This window comes from Polyodon spathula, chromosome 8 (genome assembly GCF_017654505.1).
Source record: "Polyodon spathula isolate WHYD16114869_AA chromosome 8, ASM1765450v1, whole genome shotgun sequence".
Taxonomy (NCBI): Eukaryota; Metazoa; Chordata; class Actinopteri; order Acipenseriformes; family Polyodontidae; genus Polyodon; species Polyodon spathula.
In genome coordinates this window covers 16,716,154-16,731,440 of record NC_054541.1, presented here as the reverse complement: position 1 = coordinate 16,731,440, position 15,287 = coordinate 16,716,154, and the positions used below count along the sequence as shown (strand labels likewise).

At 37.3% G+C, this 15,287-nt stretch overlaps 1 protein-coding gene across 1 annotated transcript in view; it reads left to right on the top strand.

Moving 5' to 3' along the window:
* LOC121319532 (voltage-dependent L-type calcium channel subunit alpha-1C-like) overlaps positions 1 to 15,287 on the top strand; it is a 326,930-nt gene that overhangs the window by 220,775 nt on the left and 90,868 nt on the right. The window contains exons 8-9 of the mRNA XM_041257053.1: positions 1,030 to 1,133; positions 4,266 to 4,438. Of these exons, the coding sequence (XP_041112987.1) occupies positions 1,030 to 1,133; positions 4,266 to 4,438 (277 nt within the window). The remainder of the gene's footprint in view (positions 1 to 1,029; positions 1,134 to 4,265; positions 4,439 to 15,287) is intronic.

Sequence of the window (15,287 nt, the reverse complement as noted above, 5' to 3'; positions counted from 1 at the left end):
TTGAAGATGGCACTCACATTGTAAAATGACCTAAAAATAAACAAAATGTGCACAAGTGGGCCTTCATACAGTAGAATCTGATGCACAAGCAAAAAAATAAAATAGGAATATGGCATAAGACAAGATAATTTCTGCAGATATACCTTATGGTAGTTAAGCTGAAACTATGTAGCAAATATTTCTACTATGACTGTCATAGACTTGTTCTTTTGAAATATAAAAGCTAATATTTTTTTTAAATCAGTGTTCCATAGTATAAGAAAGATACAATAGCAAGATGGAATTCATGAAGGATAAACATACAGTTTGTAGCATGTATTAAATAGAGCTGTGGTTGCACAGGCCTCACTTACAGTATCCCTGAGGTGATGCAATGGACCCCGCAATCATTTTAATGTGCCTGCTTCTTTGCAGACATTAAAAGGCCTATTTTTACATTTCTAAAGGAACAATACATTAAATTGTGAAGGCCGTGCCTTTGAGCTGCTCAATAAAGCTTGCATAACATTACCTTAACAGAAACATGTCGTAGCTGAAAGGGAGAACACACTAACACTTGAGCCTAAAGAACATGACAAAATGATTCTTTTCATGGGTGATCAAGCATGTGAAAATGATAGTATGAGAGAACATAAAAGGAGACTTAACATTGAAGAGGACAGCTTGTTTGTTGCATTGAGCATAGCTGAGAAGAGAGCACAATGAGATGGCCTGGAATTGAAAGCAGCACTATTAACATTTTGCAGAGTAGGAAAAAAAACTTTGCAAGATTCTCAGTGGATAGTGGGATTTGTGAACTACATATTGTACAGCTGCTTTCAAAACATATTGTTAGAGTGTTGTTAAAAATCCATTTTCATTAATTAAATCAGCTTCCATTAAACCTTTTACAGAGGATAAGGACTATGTGCTTCAGACATCACGTCCATTGAAAGCAGCTTGCTTCTTTTAGCCTGACCTGACACTTCCTCCTCGGATCTCTTACTGTCTCTCTCTCTCTCTCTTTCAATCTTCCTTCCATCTTTCCAGATGCAGGACGCTATGGGTTATGAGCTCCCTTGGGTCTATTTTGTCAGTCTGGTTATCTTCGGATCCTTTTTCGTTCTAAATCTGGTTCTGGGGGTGTTGAGCGGGTAAGATTGCTTGTGCTGATCAACACCAGTGCCCAGAGAGCAAGACTCTGTGTCGGTGGGGAGGAGGGGGTAAGAGAGATATAACCTAAAAATAATTTGGAGGGAGGGAAAAGATTTTGCAGTGGAGCACAACTTACAAGTATGCAGACAATTGTGCTGTTTGGCCCCATTTCTGTAAAAATTATTTGTATTAAATTAACATTGTTTCATCCATGCATAAACACACAAACAAAACTTAGGATGAAACTTGGTCCCATTTTTTGCTGGACCTTCCCTGTCCATCTGTGTTGTAAACTGGTTAGATCTCAAAATCCATTCCTCTCCACCCAACCAGTAAGGCTGCTTCTGACAACACCATGCCTGTGCTCAGAGCCAGCCTGTGCAAGAGGCATCCTTGATGAGAGGCAGTTTTTCACCATGGAGTCTTGCTGAGCTGAGGCGCTGGGGGATACCTACTAATTATCCCTCCATCTTTCCAGGTCAATGACGCCATAGGAAATGAGTGGCCCTGGATCTATTTTATTACACTTATCATCATAGGCTCATTTTTTGTTCTTAACTTGGTTCTTGGTGTGCTGAGTGGGTAAGCAGCGACTTTATTTTTATTTTATTTTACTTTTTTCCCTCCTGTCTCTTCAATGAAAATGCAATTTATAAAGATGTTTCAAACGTATTGGTTCCATAATGGCTAGGGAATGTATAAACCAATTTGTAAGAACATTCGTTCCATTTCAATGAAATAAATATTCAGCTATTATTAGTATCAGCATAAGTATTACTATACAAACATATTTTAAATATGGAAATACATACAAAAATGCAGATAAACTTCCAGTCCACTTCTCGCATGATCTTAGTGTTAATATGCACTAAGTATATACAGTACTAATGCAAGCTGTATTCAAATATGCATGTTCATGCAAGAACAACAATTACAATTTCATCATTATAGCAACACTGTATAGTCATTTCTAGACTAGTTTTCATACAAGGGCAGATGGCAGTCTCACCTCCAATACTATAGGTAACATTAAAATAATAATAATAATAATAATAATAATAATAATATTAATTATATATTATAATAATAATAATAGATAATATATGTTTACATCTATGTTACATACAAAATTGATTACTTGTACTTCATACATGTTAGAGGTGTGAAGTTATTATTATTATTATTATTATTATTATTATTATTATTATTATTATTATTATTATTATTATTATTATTTCCAATATGGCATTTATTAAATTGTGTGAAATTTAATGTAAGTCAGTTTGTCTGAATCCTCAAACTTCTACACCAGTATACCCCAATACACCCCTTATAAAAGCATAGCGTGATAAGGCATGATAAAGCAGAGGTAAGCATTATATAGCCCAGGGATGTACTGTGTGGTAAAATATATTCAAAAACATGGCAAATCGTGGGACATGAAATCCCTGGCAAAGCATGGGAAAGCTGCAGATTTCCATTGCAAAATTCCTGTGATCAACTTTATTAAGTAACAGGTCTATGAATGTTTAACAGAAAATATTGTGTATTCCCATATACATAATTACAGAATATAATATGAATTACAGAATTGAAACTATGGGTTAGTCATCCTTGGGTTATTGTTTGGGAATGTATATACAGTACAGTCCAACAACTCTTGAGACAGGATTCATTGAGGTAGTATTATCTATTCATTCAAGCAGACTTTAATATTGGTTATTTGCCTGTTACCCAGCTGGCATATATAAGATCCACACATGTTAACACTAGCTAGACCCCTGAACTCTCAAAATCAAATTAAGCAGGTCCATAATTCTTAGCAACCTACTTAAGGCCTCACCACCGGAATCTGGAAATAAAAACAGACATGCCGGCGCCACACTAAGAGCTGCCGGAGAAAAAGTGATGCTATCATTTCATAATATATAGTAGACTCTGTTATGAATGTGATACAGACCTTTGAAATGTCTTTGTGTCAGATGGCATATAGTTTGTATCAGAAACTAAAATAAGCTTTACAGTTTAATTTTTCATATTTTAAACATTATTAAAACTATAAGGTGATGATTTCACTATGTAACACAATTGTAACACTAAAGTAATACAAAAATGACTACAAAAGATTTAGAAGTGAGTAGTTTTTCGAGATTTACGATTATGAATTTATGACTACAAAAGATTTAGAAGTGAGTAGTTTTTCGAGATTTACGATTATACTGTAAATACAGTATAATCGTAAATCTCGAAAAACTACTCACTTCTAAATCTTTTGTAGTCATTTTTGTATTACTTTAGTATAAATACATGTTAATTTGGATTCATATGTTGTTTTTTTCTGACTTTATTTGAACGAAAAGACACACATTTGCCCGTTTTCCCATTGGAAATAGTGATATTTTGAAATATCACTGTCCTGGTCACAAAAGCAATGTTTGTGGGGAATAATAGCCATTTTCTATACTTTTGAGACATAAGCAATTAGGAAATAACACTTACTACCCAGGAACAAAAAAATATATATATATTTGTTACACAGTGTTTTCACTTACTCCCAGTAGATCCTGTGACCTCTTATGGAATGGATATCAACTAATATCTTACAACACCCTACATTTAAAGTAATTGTAGCTAACATAATAGTTCTATACATTGTCTCTACCATGCACATCCATTCATTGTATAAGTGTCAAATGTGCCATTTTGAAAGAAACCTGTTTTAGCTTTTAGACTTGCACTTCCTGGGTCTGAAATTGTCCGAACCCCTTCACTGGCTTCTTTCCTATCAATAATCAATCAACTGCTTCCCCTATTGACTGACATGTTTTCAGCCTGTAACATGCTTTGACCCTCAAGACACTGTTGAAGTGAAAGAACCAAGGAGGTAAGGCAGTAACAGGCTTCCTGGAGAACGTAGTGTAGTACCAGCTGTCTGTTTTAAAATAAAAATGCATTTTTCTTTAAAAACAAACTGCACATTTGAGACCTATGTAGCTAATAGAGATCCAAAATGAGTAAGATTAGTAGAATTATCTTGTTAGCTACAGTGACTGTAATGTAAGTGTGGGTGCTGCTGTGGTGTCTGTCTGCACTGTAAGCCATGGCTGAGCTGCCCCTGTGTGTTCCGTCAGCGAGTTCTCGAAGGAGCGAGAGAAGGCCAAGGCGCGCGGAGACTTCCAGAAGCTGAGAGAGAAGCAGCAGCTGGAGGAGGATCTGAAGGGGTACCTGGACTGGATCACCCAGGCAGAGGACATTGACCCCGAGAACGAGGAAGAGGGGCTGGGCGAGGAGAAGCCACGCAACCGTGAGTATAACCTGGTCAATGATACAAATTACCAGTTTATTTATTGGTAATATCTTTCATGAAATCAATATTTACTTTACAGAAGATGCATGCACTTCCAGTTATATGTCTGTAATGTCTATAGGGGAAAGGGGAAGCTGAGAACCCTATGTAAACCTGGGTAACCCTGTAGTTGTAGCTGGTTTAATGTCTGTAGAATGCTGTTGTATCCAGATACAAAACCAACCTCATCTTTCTAAGAAGTGTGAAACTACAGGAGGGGAATCAGAGTCATGCCAAAAATAGGCAAGTTTCCAAACATCAAACAGTGTGGTCTCTGTGATGCATCTGATAAACACCATCAGCCACTGCAGAGAGATCTAGAAACAAAGGGCTAACTCACCCTGGGGGAAATTCACTAAGTCCTTTAACCCAATGTGCCATTAGCACCTTTTTATCTTAAAGGAGAAATATTGCAAATTCAAAATAAACAACTTATTCTACTTACATTGTTCGTTTCTAGTTCTGTAACTTTAACTAATTAAACAAGTTTCTAATGGCAGTTTGGAGTAAAATGCTTTGTAAATGACCCCAAACTGATCCACTTGCATTTTTTGAAAATAGTGTTTCAAACTGTGATCTCACTGCCATTATATATTAACTTATAATCATTATTTAACATATAAAACTTTGAGATACAGTTTTATATACGTTTTCTTTCATAGGTGGATGTTTGATTGTTTCTGTAAAAGCTTGTGATTCTCATTAACTTTGAATGATTTGTTGGATTGGCCTGTAAGTGTGTATTTGCCTTTAAAATGGCTAAGCCACCCTCCCACCCACGGTCTATAAATAGTTATATGAATATGAGCATTTGCTAACGCATGATTGCCATGTTCGGCAAAAACCCTTCCACTTTGAAATAGAGACTGTGTTTTGTTTTTGTTTTTAGCTCAGGTCGGTGTATTATTTATTTTTATCTTTGTTGAAAGAAGTGTAGAAAAAAACCTGAAATACATAAGCAAGTACTAATGATGGTGTGCAGGAATAGGCTGCACGGTTGGGGAAGGATTTTGCTTATATTATCCCTGCACCAATGTTCTGTGGCAGCATTTAGTCGTTGTATACAATCAGTGTTGCTTCAGTTCGTTGTCAGTTAGTCTAGTTATTCCAGTGTTGTTCATTAGAGGCTAATTGTATAGTTAACATGTTAACCCTTTCTGTTATGGTGTAAGATTACATTTTCTGAAGCACTCTGGCAACAGCAAGGACCTCAAATGGCAGCTGAGCAGTTCTGTTACTCGAAGTTGACCAGAAGACTTATACCATACAGAAAAATGTCTTATACGTCATAGACATTGAAAAGCCTGTTTTCTCAAAACATTTGTCTACATGAGCCTCAAACCTTCTTATGGATATATTCTCCTCTGTCTAAAAAATGGCATGCACCTATTGTATTATCTACTGTTGAGTTTGTTACTGAACGGTATAATGGATGTACACACTGTGCAGTATGTCAGATTCTCTAGTTTTGCATAGATCTAGAGAACTGCTTTTCCGGTTCTGATGAAAGACCATATTTAGCTCAGGCTATTGCGTGTATCATAATCCCGGGGTGTGTATAAGGAAGCACTCTGTCTGTCTAAATGTCACACTTGCATTCTTACATAGATCTAGAGAGATCTGCAATTCTAATTATGAAGAACCTTGAAAAGGACTCTGTTTAGCACAAGTTACTAGAAGTATTGCAATCTAGGAGTAAATAGAGCATTACTAGTTACAGAAACTCTCTTCTTGTTTCACGTCATACTGTGAGATCCAGCCTCTGGACAGTATTCCTGTATAGTTTTCTGAAAAGCTGATTTTTTATTAGTTTGGGTTTGCAGGTGCTGTATAACTGTACACCTTTTTCAACATTTTAATTATTTAAGCAATAAAGAACACTTGGATGTGTGTGTGTCCTAGCTTTGACCCAAGCATCGAGGGTTGTGTAACACTCTGCTGTTACACATACTGCTGACCCCTGCTGGTGAAATAATGTAACAGGAGGTCCAGGTGGTTGTGCAGTGGTTATTAAAAGGAAAACTGGAATTAACAACTCCTGTGTAACAGCAAAATTGCTAAGCCCAGTGCATTCCTATTTTCACCAGTAAAAGTACAGTTGGGCAAATTAGCTTTAAAAAGCAATCCATTACAGTTATAGTAAAGTTACTTAAACAAAGTTGTAACTAGTTACAGTAACTTATTACTTTGAAAAACAATTAACTAGTTACAGTTGTGGTTACAAATATTTAATTCTCTGGCACAGTTTACATTTTAAAGAGATATTTGTTTTCCATGTTAAGCATTAGCCTTTTTTTAAATGTAATTAAAAGTTACTGAAAAAACATAATCAGATTACAGTAATGTATTACATGTAATGCCTTACTCCCAAACACTGAGTAGCAGTCAAGCAAGATTTAATAAATTAGAAACTTTCAGGGCCATATTGACAAAGCCTTTACCACCAAGTCTGTGTAAAAGTGCAAACAGTTTACAAATGTTGCAAAACAGTGAAGGTATTGCATTGTGTCAGTCTGGAATATATACAGTATGTCTATTCTGTCGGGAATTCTGAACACTTCTTAATTAAGCATGCTGACCTTGTAGTTTACCAGTCGAAGTCCGTAGAGACACATTTGGCAGCATTCTCAACACACCCTTTTAACTGAAAACAACCTCCTTACCTCTGCAATGTCTGCAGTCTGCAGTTTTGTGCATGTTGTTTCACATCTGTCGCTTCTTCTGAGCTGGAAGCTGCTGCAACAGTGGCTCTGTGGAGTATGATGGTTGTGGCACCTGGTGCCCCGCCCCCACAAACGCATCACAGCGCACCACCGACTCGGAAACAGCAGCGCCAGGGGAGTCGGAGTCGAGCGGCCGCGGGCCTTGGGGGCCACCTTGTTGCATGAGCAAAGACCAAAGAAACAGGCTGTGCAAAAACAAAACATTGTTGTTGAAGCTCCTGTTGTAGCTCCTCGCCCAGGTTCCTGTTTCGGCCACAGTGGTGAGTTGCTATGATGTGTGACGAGAGTAAGCATTTTGTAGAGGTCAGGGCATTGCCATAAATATCACAGTGTAATGATTTATTAAAGGAGCCAGCTGCGGTGTTGTGAGGGTAGATGTGAGCAGCATATGGAAGGGAAGGGGAGTGAAAAAGGGTAGACTGTTGCTGTTACGTCCTTAACTCCTAGGTTATTTCACACTAGCAGTATCTTTAATTAGCATGTTACCTGGTTATTGACAGGCAAGAAGCCAATAAAGGGGTTAGGACATTTTCACCTTCCAGGTGAAATAACTCAGGAAGTGCAAGACAGTCTCAAAGCATGGCTTGCAAACAGGGATTTCTTTAACCTAGTGTAGTACCAGATATTGTTTAAATTAATTCAATGGATACAGTATATTGAGGATAAGGGATATTATTTAAATTGTTAATGGATGTATTAGAGGGTAAGGGAACACAAATATAAAAAGGTTTTTTTTTGTTTGTTCTAGAGCGTGATTCACCATGGCTGTCTCTCATTGTAATACTAAACAGATTTTTATTAAGGGGCTGGGCAGGCTGTGGGGATTTGCATTGTTGGCGTGTTCCTAAACAGAGGGTCACTCAGGTTTGAAACCATAAATTATTAAACAGTGGTTCACTCAGGTTTGTTTGAATGTATGAATTGATTAGTACAGATTTTCTACCTGTGTTATTCCCTGTAGCTGCTCTTCTCCACAGCATTACTTGTTCCACTATACATTATCCATCTCTGTTGCACTGCACAATACATAGCAAATACTGTAATATAAACACATATTGAGAACTAAAACAAATTCAAGCAAAGTATCTGCATTCATATTGCTACGGTTATTGTTTCTGAGTTAAACCAGCCCCGTCCCCATGTAAATTAAGGTTAAAACTGTCTTGACTTGGAAATAGTGTCACAACATTTCAATTATTTTTATCAATTCCTTCATTGTTCAGTAGCTTTTATAAATCATGCACACTTTCTAAGCACACTGTAAAAAAAAGAAAACTAAAAAATGAGGTAATTCATGCAGGAAATATACTGTACCAGGTCTGTAACAGCTCTGGCCTGATACTGTAGCTGGGCTCTATTGTACAGTTCTGAAGAGTCTGAGGTTTGAGCCCAACCCTCGACTGTGCATTTGGTTTCCTGGCCCTGTCAGTCTCTCAGAGAGAGATGCTGGCTAGTTGACACTGGGAAGTCCTGATGCTTTAGTCTCATGGATTATCGTCCCTAGTTTTAATAAACACTGTAAACCACCAAAGTTGGTAACAAAAATACCAGAGAACAGTAAATAAAATATCCAAATCAAAACATAGTACAGGCAGGTTGTTTTATTTGTTTTCAGTGTTTTATTATATAGCAGACACTTTTCTACAAAGATACTTACAGAGACTTAGGGGTGAACTATGCATCACAACTTCTGCTGCAGAGTAACTTACAAGACCTTGGTTGTATGTCTCACCCTAAGGAGGTTAAGTTTCATGCACAGTGAGTGAGTTGCTGGAACTGAACCAGGAAGCTCCTAGTAACAAGCCACTTTAACCACTGGACAACCAATCCTCTTATTAAAATACAATGTGTGGTGTCAGGTCTGGTAAATCGTGGGGAGGAAACAATTGCAGGACCATCTCTGCCATTTTGTCCTGTAGCAACATAAAATGAATTGGGGGAACTTTAGCAACTTTGTCCAATGTACTTGGACCAGTACAGGCACCAGCAAATCTCATATAATTAAGCAATAAACGAGGACAAGGCAATAGCAGCCAAGTGGATAAAATCAAACTGCTAAGTCAATTTTTTTTTTTACCAGCAAGACAGACGGTTGTATCTCAAAGTACACTCCATGTGGCAAGCGCTTTTGAAGTTTTCTTTTTTGAAAAGTTAGTTGTGTTGCATCCACTCCGAGTTTGTCTTGAATGGTGATGCATCATGATATAATTGAGTGAGCGGCAGAATAAAGAACAGAGAGGCAGCAAGGTCACTGCAGCCTGTAGAATATGAAGTCATTAATTAGCCACGGGCAAAGGGCTGCATTCCAATTATACTGATATTTTAAAAACTAATAATAAAAACAGCTGTTAGCAGGTACTGTTAAACATTTCAAGGTGGCTGTTCACGCTATGGGAGCAAAGTGGACATTGATTGTGACAATGCAACAGCACTTGTACTTTGTGATTGTAGGATCAATGTAGTACGAAAGTTCTAAGGTACATCATCATCCATGAACGAGAGATCTCAGAGAGACAAAGAAAGATATAAGTATTGATCATTTGCTTGCTTAAATGGCTGCCACATACCTCACTGTGGGTGAATGGCATTTGTTTCTCATCCAGCAATTAACTGTAGGGTTAGCTGGCTCCTTTTCATCATCACTAGGGATGGATGACAGCCCCTTGAGGGGAGAGTGGGGCTGTGGTGCATTTATATAGGACTGAGGAAATAGAGGAGATTAATGCATTGGTATTCCAGTGTGAGTCTGTCAGGCTGATTGGAAGAATAACTAAGGGCATGTTTTAAAGATAGAGTGACGTTGCACATTGACATTTTTTATTCTTTCCACTCTACTGTTGGCTTTGGTCTTCTGGATTACCATTGGTGAACTCAATCAAAAATTGATTGTGTTAAAGTACTACGCTATATTGTTAGTGTGTCAAGTCTGGTGAATATGGGGGGGTGAGGAATAGCAATCATATCAGTATGTTATTGTCATGTTCCCAGTACAGAACAGAGCAGAGTTACTGCACCGGTCCATTGCTTGCACTCACACTACTAGTTTAGCCTCGTACTCTGAGAAATTTTACTGTCTTTACTGTGTTGTAACTAGGACTCACATGTGCCACTTCGTGGTTTTGAGAAGTAGAGCAGATACTCTATGTGTCTCTACATGACTCGTTACCATCCCTGTGAAGAGAGCTTGTACATTTCTGTAAGTCCGACACCATGAGTGCCTCTTCACCTGCTCACATCTCAGAAAACATTTTAAATGTTGACTTCACTTTGTCATTGCTATGGTAGCTACTCAGGAAGAATCAAATGGTACCCTTCCGTTTGACACAGAACGACGGACTGCCACATCTTGGCATGATAAATACTTTTTAGATATTGGCTTCATATTTGGTACATAATGTATTCTATAATTTGATAAGTTTGATCGTAAGCATAAGTTAAATGAACCTTATTGTCATTGTAATTTTACAAAGCTGCCACTGCCTCATTATCTAGCCTGGCAGCTATGGCCAAAGGTTTTGTGTCGCCCTATAGAATGAACTAATGTTGCTTCATAAAGTCAAATGAAACCTGCTGAATAATGTTACGTTATGTGGTGGAGTGTCCCGCACCTTTATGTTTATAAGTGTTTTATGTTGTATGTAGTGTGTTAATGTTGGTGTTTATGTATAAAATACACAGGATATAAATATGGGTTATGAGCACGAGTGTTATAAAGTGTAATTTGTATTTAGACACGAGGATGGCACAACTCACGCCACGTGCATATTTAAGTGGGTATTGATATGTGAGCACGGGAGAACACAGATTAGTTAACTGTATATATAGATGCACAAAGCACTCACTTGGGGTTGTGTGTTCGTTAGTGGATAACAGGTGGAGTTAGGAGAGAATTATAAATAGAAACAATTGCTATGACTCGCTGGAAGTGCCAGCACGGTACTTGTTTGTTGGGCTCGTCCACGTCTGTTGTCTGTCTGTTTCTTTGGCCAACGCGCCCTTTATTTTCAGTGTTGTGTGTTTTGTTCAACTGTTTGTTTTGTTTTGTGTTAATAAATATACTGAGCGCCGTAGTGTCTCAGTTTCAACCCCAGCAAGTGTTTTGGTTCCTGTTTCTGGTCTGACGTCACCCATGCTGGCAGCATGGCTGCATGTTACATATAGAATTGCATACCGCTTTGTAGTTTTCCATATACTTAATGACAAACTGACAAAAACTGAAACATGTAACGTAAGAAATGTGGCTTACTATTATAGCTTCAGGTAATGCTGTAAAATTGTATTTTCTTTGATTACATGATATTAAATAAATGTTTGCATTCCTATATTTGTGAGGACTGCTCATTGACTCTCATTATGCTTGTATTTGCTTTGTCTAACTCCAGTGAAAGTCAATAACAAACAGAATATTTTGGCACTTTTTTATTTTTTGAAGCCATATTTGGTTCTTAAAAACATGTTTTACAAAGTAGGGTCGTCCCCACAACATTGTTTTTTCAGGAGTTATTATCTTTGTAGGGACATTTTCTCAAATTTTGTCTGCACATTGATAGTAATACCTGCGCGTACCACATACCACACTCACACATGCACTGTTTGTTTTACGTGAAGTGACAGCATGTAAACAGTGAAAATGAATTCCTAAACACACTTATTTTTATCTGCAATTTTGTCTTGCTAAGAGCTGAATTTACTGTTTTAAACCCATACTAAAATGTACATCGATAAGTTTCCATCCATACTGTACATTTGGTAGCAGCCTGTGTAAATGACACAGGCCAGAGGTTCATCGGTTCATAGCGGGAATCCTATCTTACAGGATCCGATATGATAGGTTCTCCAATTCCTCAATTCTAGAATTTAATGGTAGTTTTTTCAACAAAAAATGTTCTATTATTGAACACTGTCACAGAGTATGGGAAGATCTGCAAAAAGCAGACAAATACAAACAACAAGCATACACCTGCATTGCACAGATTGTACACTGAAACTATAAATAATATGTCGTGTCATAGAAGAGTTATCTGAATGATACAATTATAAAATAACTACTGAGAATGAGGTAAAATGCTGCCCATGTGTGTTTCTGATGCCATATGGGGAGCTATATTCAGTATTTCCACCTCATTTCCACTGAGCTCAAGGGAATAGTCTAGTCTTTATACAGTACAGTTGCCTGCATCAGTAAAAGTAATTATGCATCTCTACAGCACCTGCATTACCATGCTGGCATTTCAATTGTGATTGTGGATTCCATTAATAACTACGTATTCTGGGAGGTTTTTTTTGTTTTAGTAGCCCTATTAGCGTTACATGTAAATGGTTTCAAGATCAGTTTTATTCAGCTGGGGTATCCAGTGAGATCTAACAGCATTCAAAAGAGCTATGCCAGTGGGTGCACTTCGATTCAGTGCCACAGTAACAAGGACAGGCTTCTCCAAGACTCCAGTGAGCAGTGTGTCAACAACGGCAAAGCGATTGACAGTGGTTGCTAAGAGAGAGAGCTGTGGCCTCAGTTAGACCCCGTTCACACTTGTGATTTAAGGTGGCCCAGGGCCACCTTTTGTCATATGTGAATGCAAACAGACTTAGGGCCGCCTTTTCCGTATCACATTACCAATTTGATTTTCTATGATAACACAGAAAAACTCAGGTTTTCTATGATGTCGGGAGATTTTTTTGTTTTACATTTGGGGTGGGGCAAAAAACATGTAAGGCTTTTTTATTTGTTTGATAATAACCAAATCAACACACATATATAAACATTAACACAGGCAACTTTGCTTTACATTTACATAAACATACCTGTCTAATAAAACTGCTTCTGGTATTCAAGTTCAGTTTACTTCAGTCAGTATCTAGAGCTGTTCAAAGATGCCGAAAATAATAACAATCACCCCTAAAGATCAGATCAACGAGTTTGGCAAGGACGAATTTCACGTTGATGGTAATGTGCTGTTTTGTACTTCATGCAACAAGTCTGTAGATTACATTCGAAGGCAGATCATTGTAGAACACATGAGAAGCGCCAAAACATAAATTGAATGAAATGAAACATAAACAACAGCAAACTTGGAATTCTTTTCTGTTCTCAACGCCAGTGTCTCACGACAATCTGGCTGGAGAATGCTGCAGTTGTATTTTACAATAGTCATCCGGATGACGAAGACTTGAGCTGAACTAACAAAAACAAAAATGGATTAATGGCACTGATAAGCTTGTAACTTGCTTAGAATTTGAAAGTGTAAAAAATTGTATTTTCACTGTAATATTTCAGTGCCTGTTATTCTACTGGCAATAGAGCAGTAGTTTATTATGTATCATGCATGTTGTTGAGCAAAGTCTATTTGATATATGACAGTGTATTGCTGTATATTTAGATTAGGGCGCTTCCCTTACTGAAGTTGCCTTAGCTACATGTGGAACAAGGGTTTTGTTATAGCCATATGTTCAGTAATCAGTAATCATCCAAGGGGGGGGGGGGGGGGGGGGGGGGGGGGGGTAATGCTGATGAATAGTTTAACAATAATGTTTGTAAACAAAGATGATAAGCATGCGGTTAAGCAAATACGTACAACTGAGAAGAAACGTGTCATGTAAATTGTATGACTGTTTATTGTAAATTGAATAATTTTAAATAATAGTTTATTTTTGTATAAAGTGATTCTAGGTGAAACCGGTTATTGAATGAATAATTAATTAATTATTATTTAATGGCACGTTTTTCTTTAGGAGAGAGCAGTCATATTAGGTGGTCAGTTGTAAGCTTGTCTTGTGAATGTCAGTACTTGTATGTACAACCTGTTAGTCATTTGCAATCTGAGTGAAGTATCCATTACAAAAATAAGTATTTAGACCTGTCAACACTAGCAAGTTGCTGTTTCCTGTGTTCTAAATACCTCCTTGTTCTGGAGAGAATAATGTGATTGTGGGTGGGGGTAAGCTATATATATATATATATATATATATATATATATATATATATATATATATATATATATATATATATATATATATATATATATATATATATATATATATATAAAATTGCTGCTGTGCTGCCTGTGCTACATTGAAAAAAAAAATATTAATAAGAAACATATGCTACAAATCAAGGATTAGTGTATATCCCGGTAGCTCCTCTATTCTGAGTGCAGGCTATCCAATTAAAATAAATAAATAAATAAATTCACCACATTTTAGGCCTGCTTTTCAGTCACATATGAACGGGTCTGCAGACCTAAATATGAGGCAGCCCTGGGCCACCACAGTGGTGTGAACTGGGTCTTAGTGACGGACAGAGGGGAAAGGCAGAGAGGCTTATCATGTCTGAAATATTAATGACTGAATAAATGAACACCTTCCAGTGTCTTGTGGAGTCTACACCACATCATAACAAAGCTGTGATCAGGTCAAACAGTGCCCCAAAATGTGTAGATAATGTTCTGATTTTATTTAATCATAGGGTAGATCAACAAAGTATAATTACATTTATTAATTTCAGCAGCAGCAGCAGCTTAGAGTGCAGGGACAGACTGGTACCAAAAATTGGCCCAGGATGCATGGGTCCACCAGCCCACATTTATGTCAAAATCAACATACCGAAATAATAATGAAGTCAGCAAACGCAGCACGCCGTCATGATGAAGTATCGGTAAAAAAAATTAAATTGTTAGGGTAAAACTTCTTTCTAAATTGTAGGCTACTACCAGGTTTTCAAACATATTAGGGGCGATTTAGGTATGGCAAAGTATAGGCTATGGCAGTTGCCATACCATGGCTTCATGATCTAGAAGTCACAAATAATAGGCTATCCTATTGAAACTAGCATAGATGTTTCCGTCTATGAAATATTTTCTATTCATTAGTCTTTGTCTCCGCACGTCTGTCTGCCACCACTTTGCGGTCAGTGTATGCAACATTGTATCATAGCTAAATTCGCCAATTTGTCCAGTTTATGCACTACGGATTATTCTATTTACAGTAATCGGTGGTCTAAAATCTAATTGTATATCCGATTATTTTAAACACAAGATTGCTGACAGTTGGTAGGCTATTATTTAGTATTGGTATTTACCGTAAGCAAA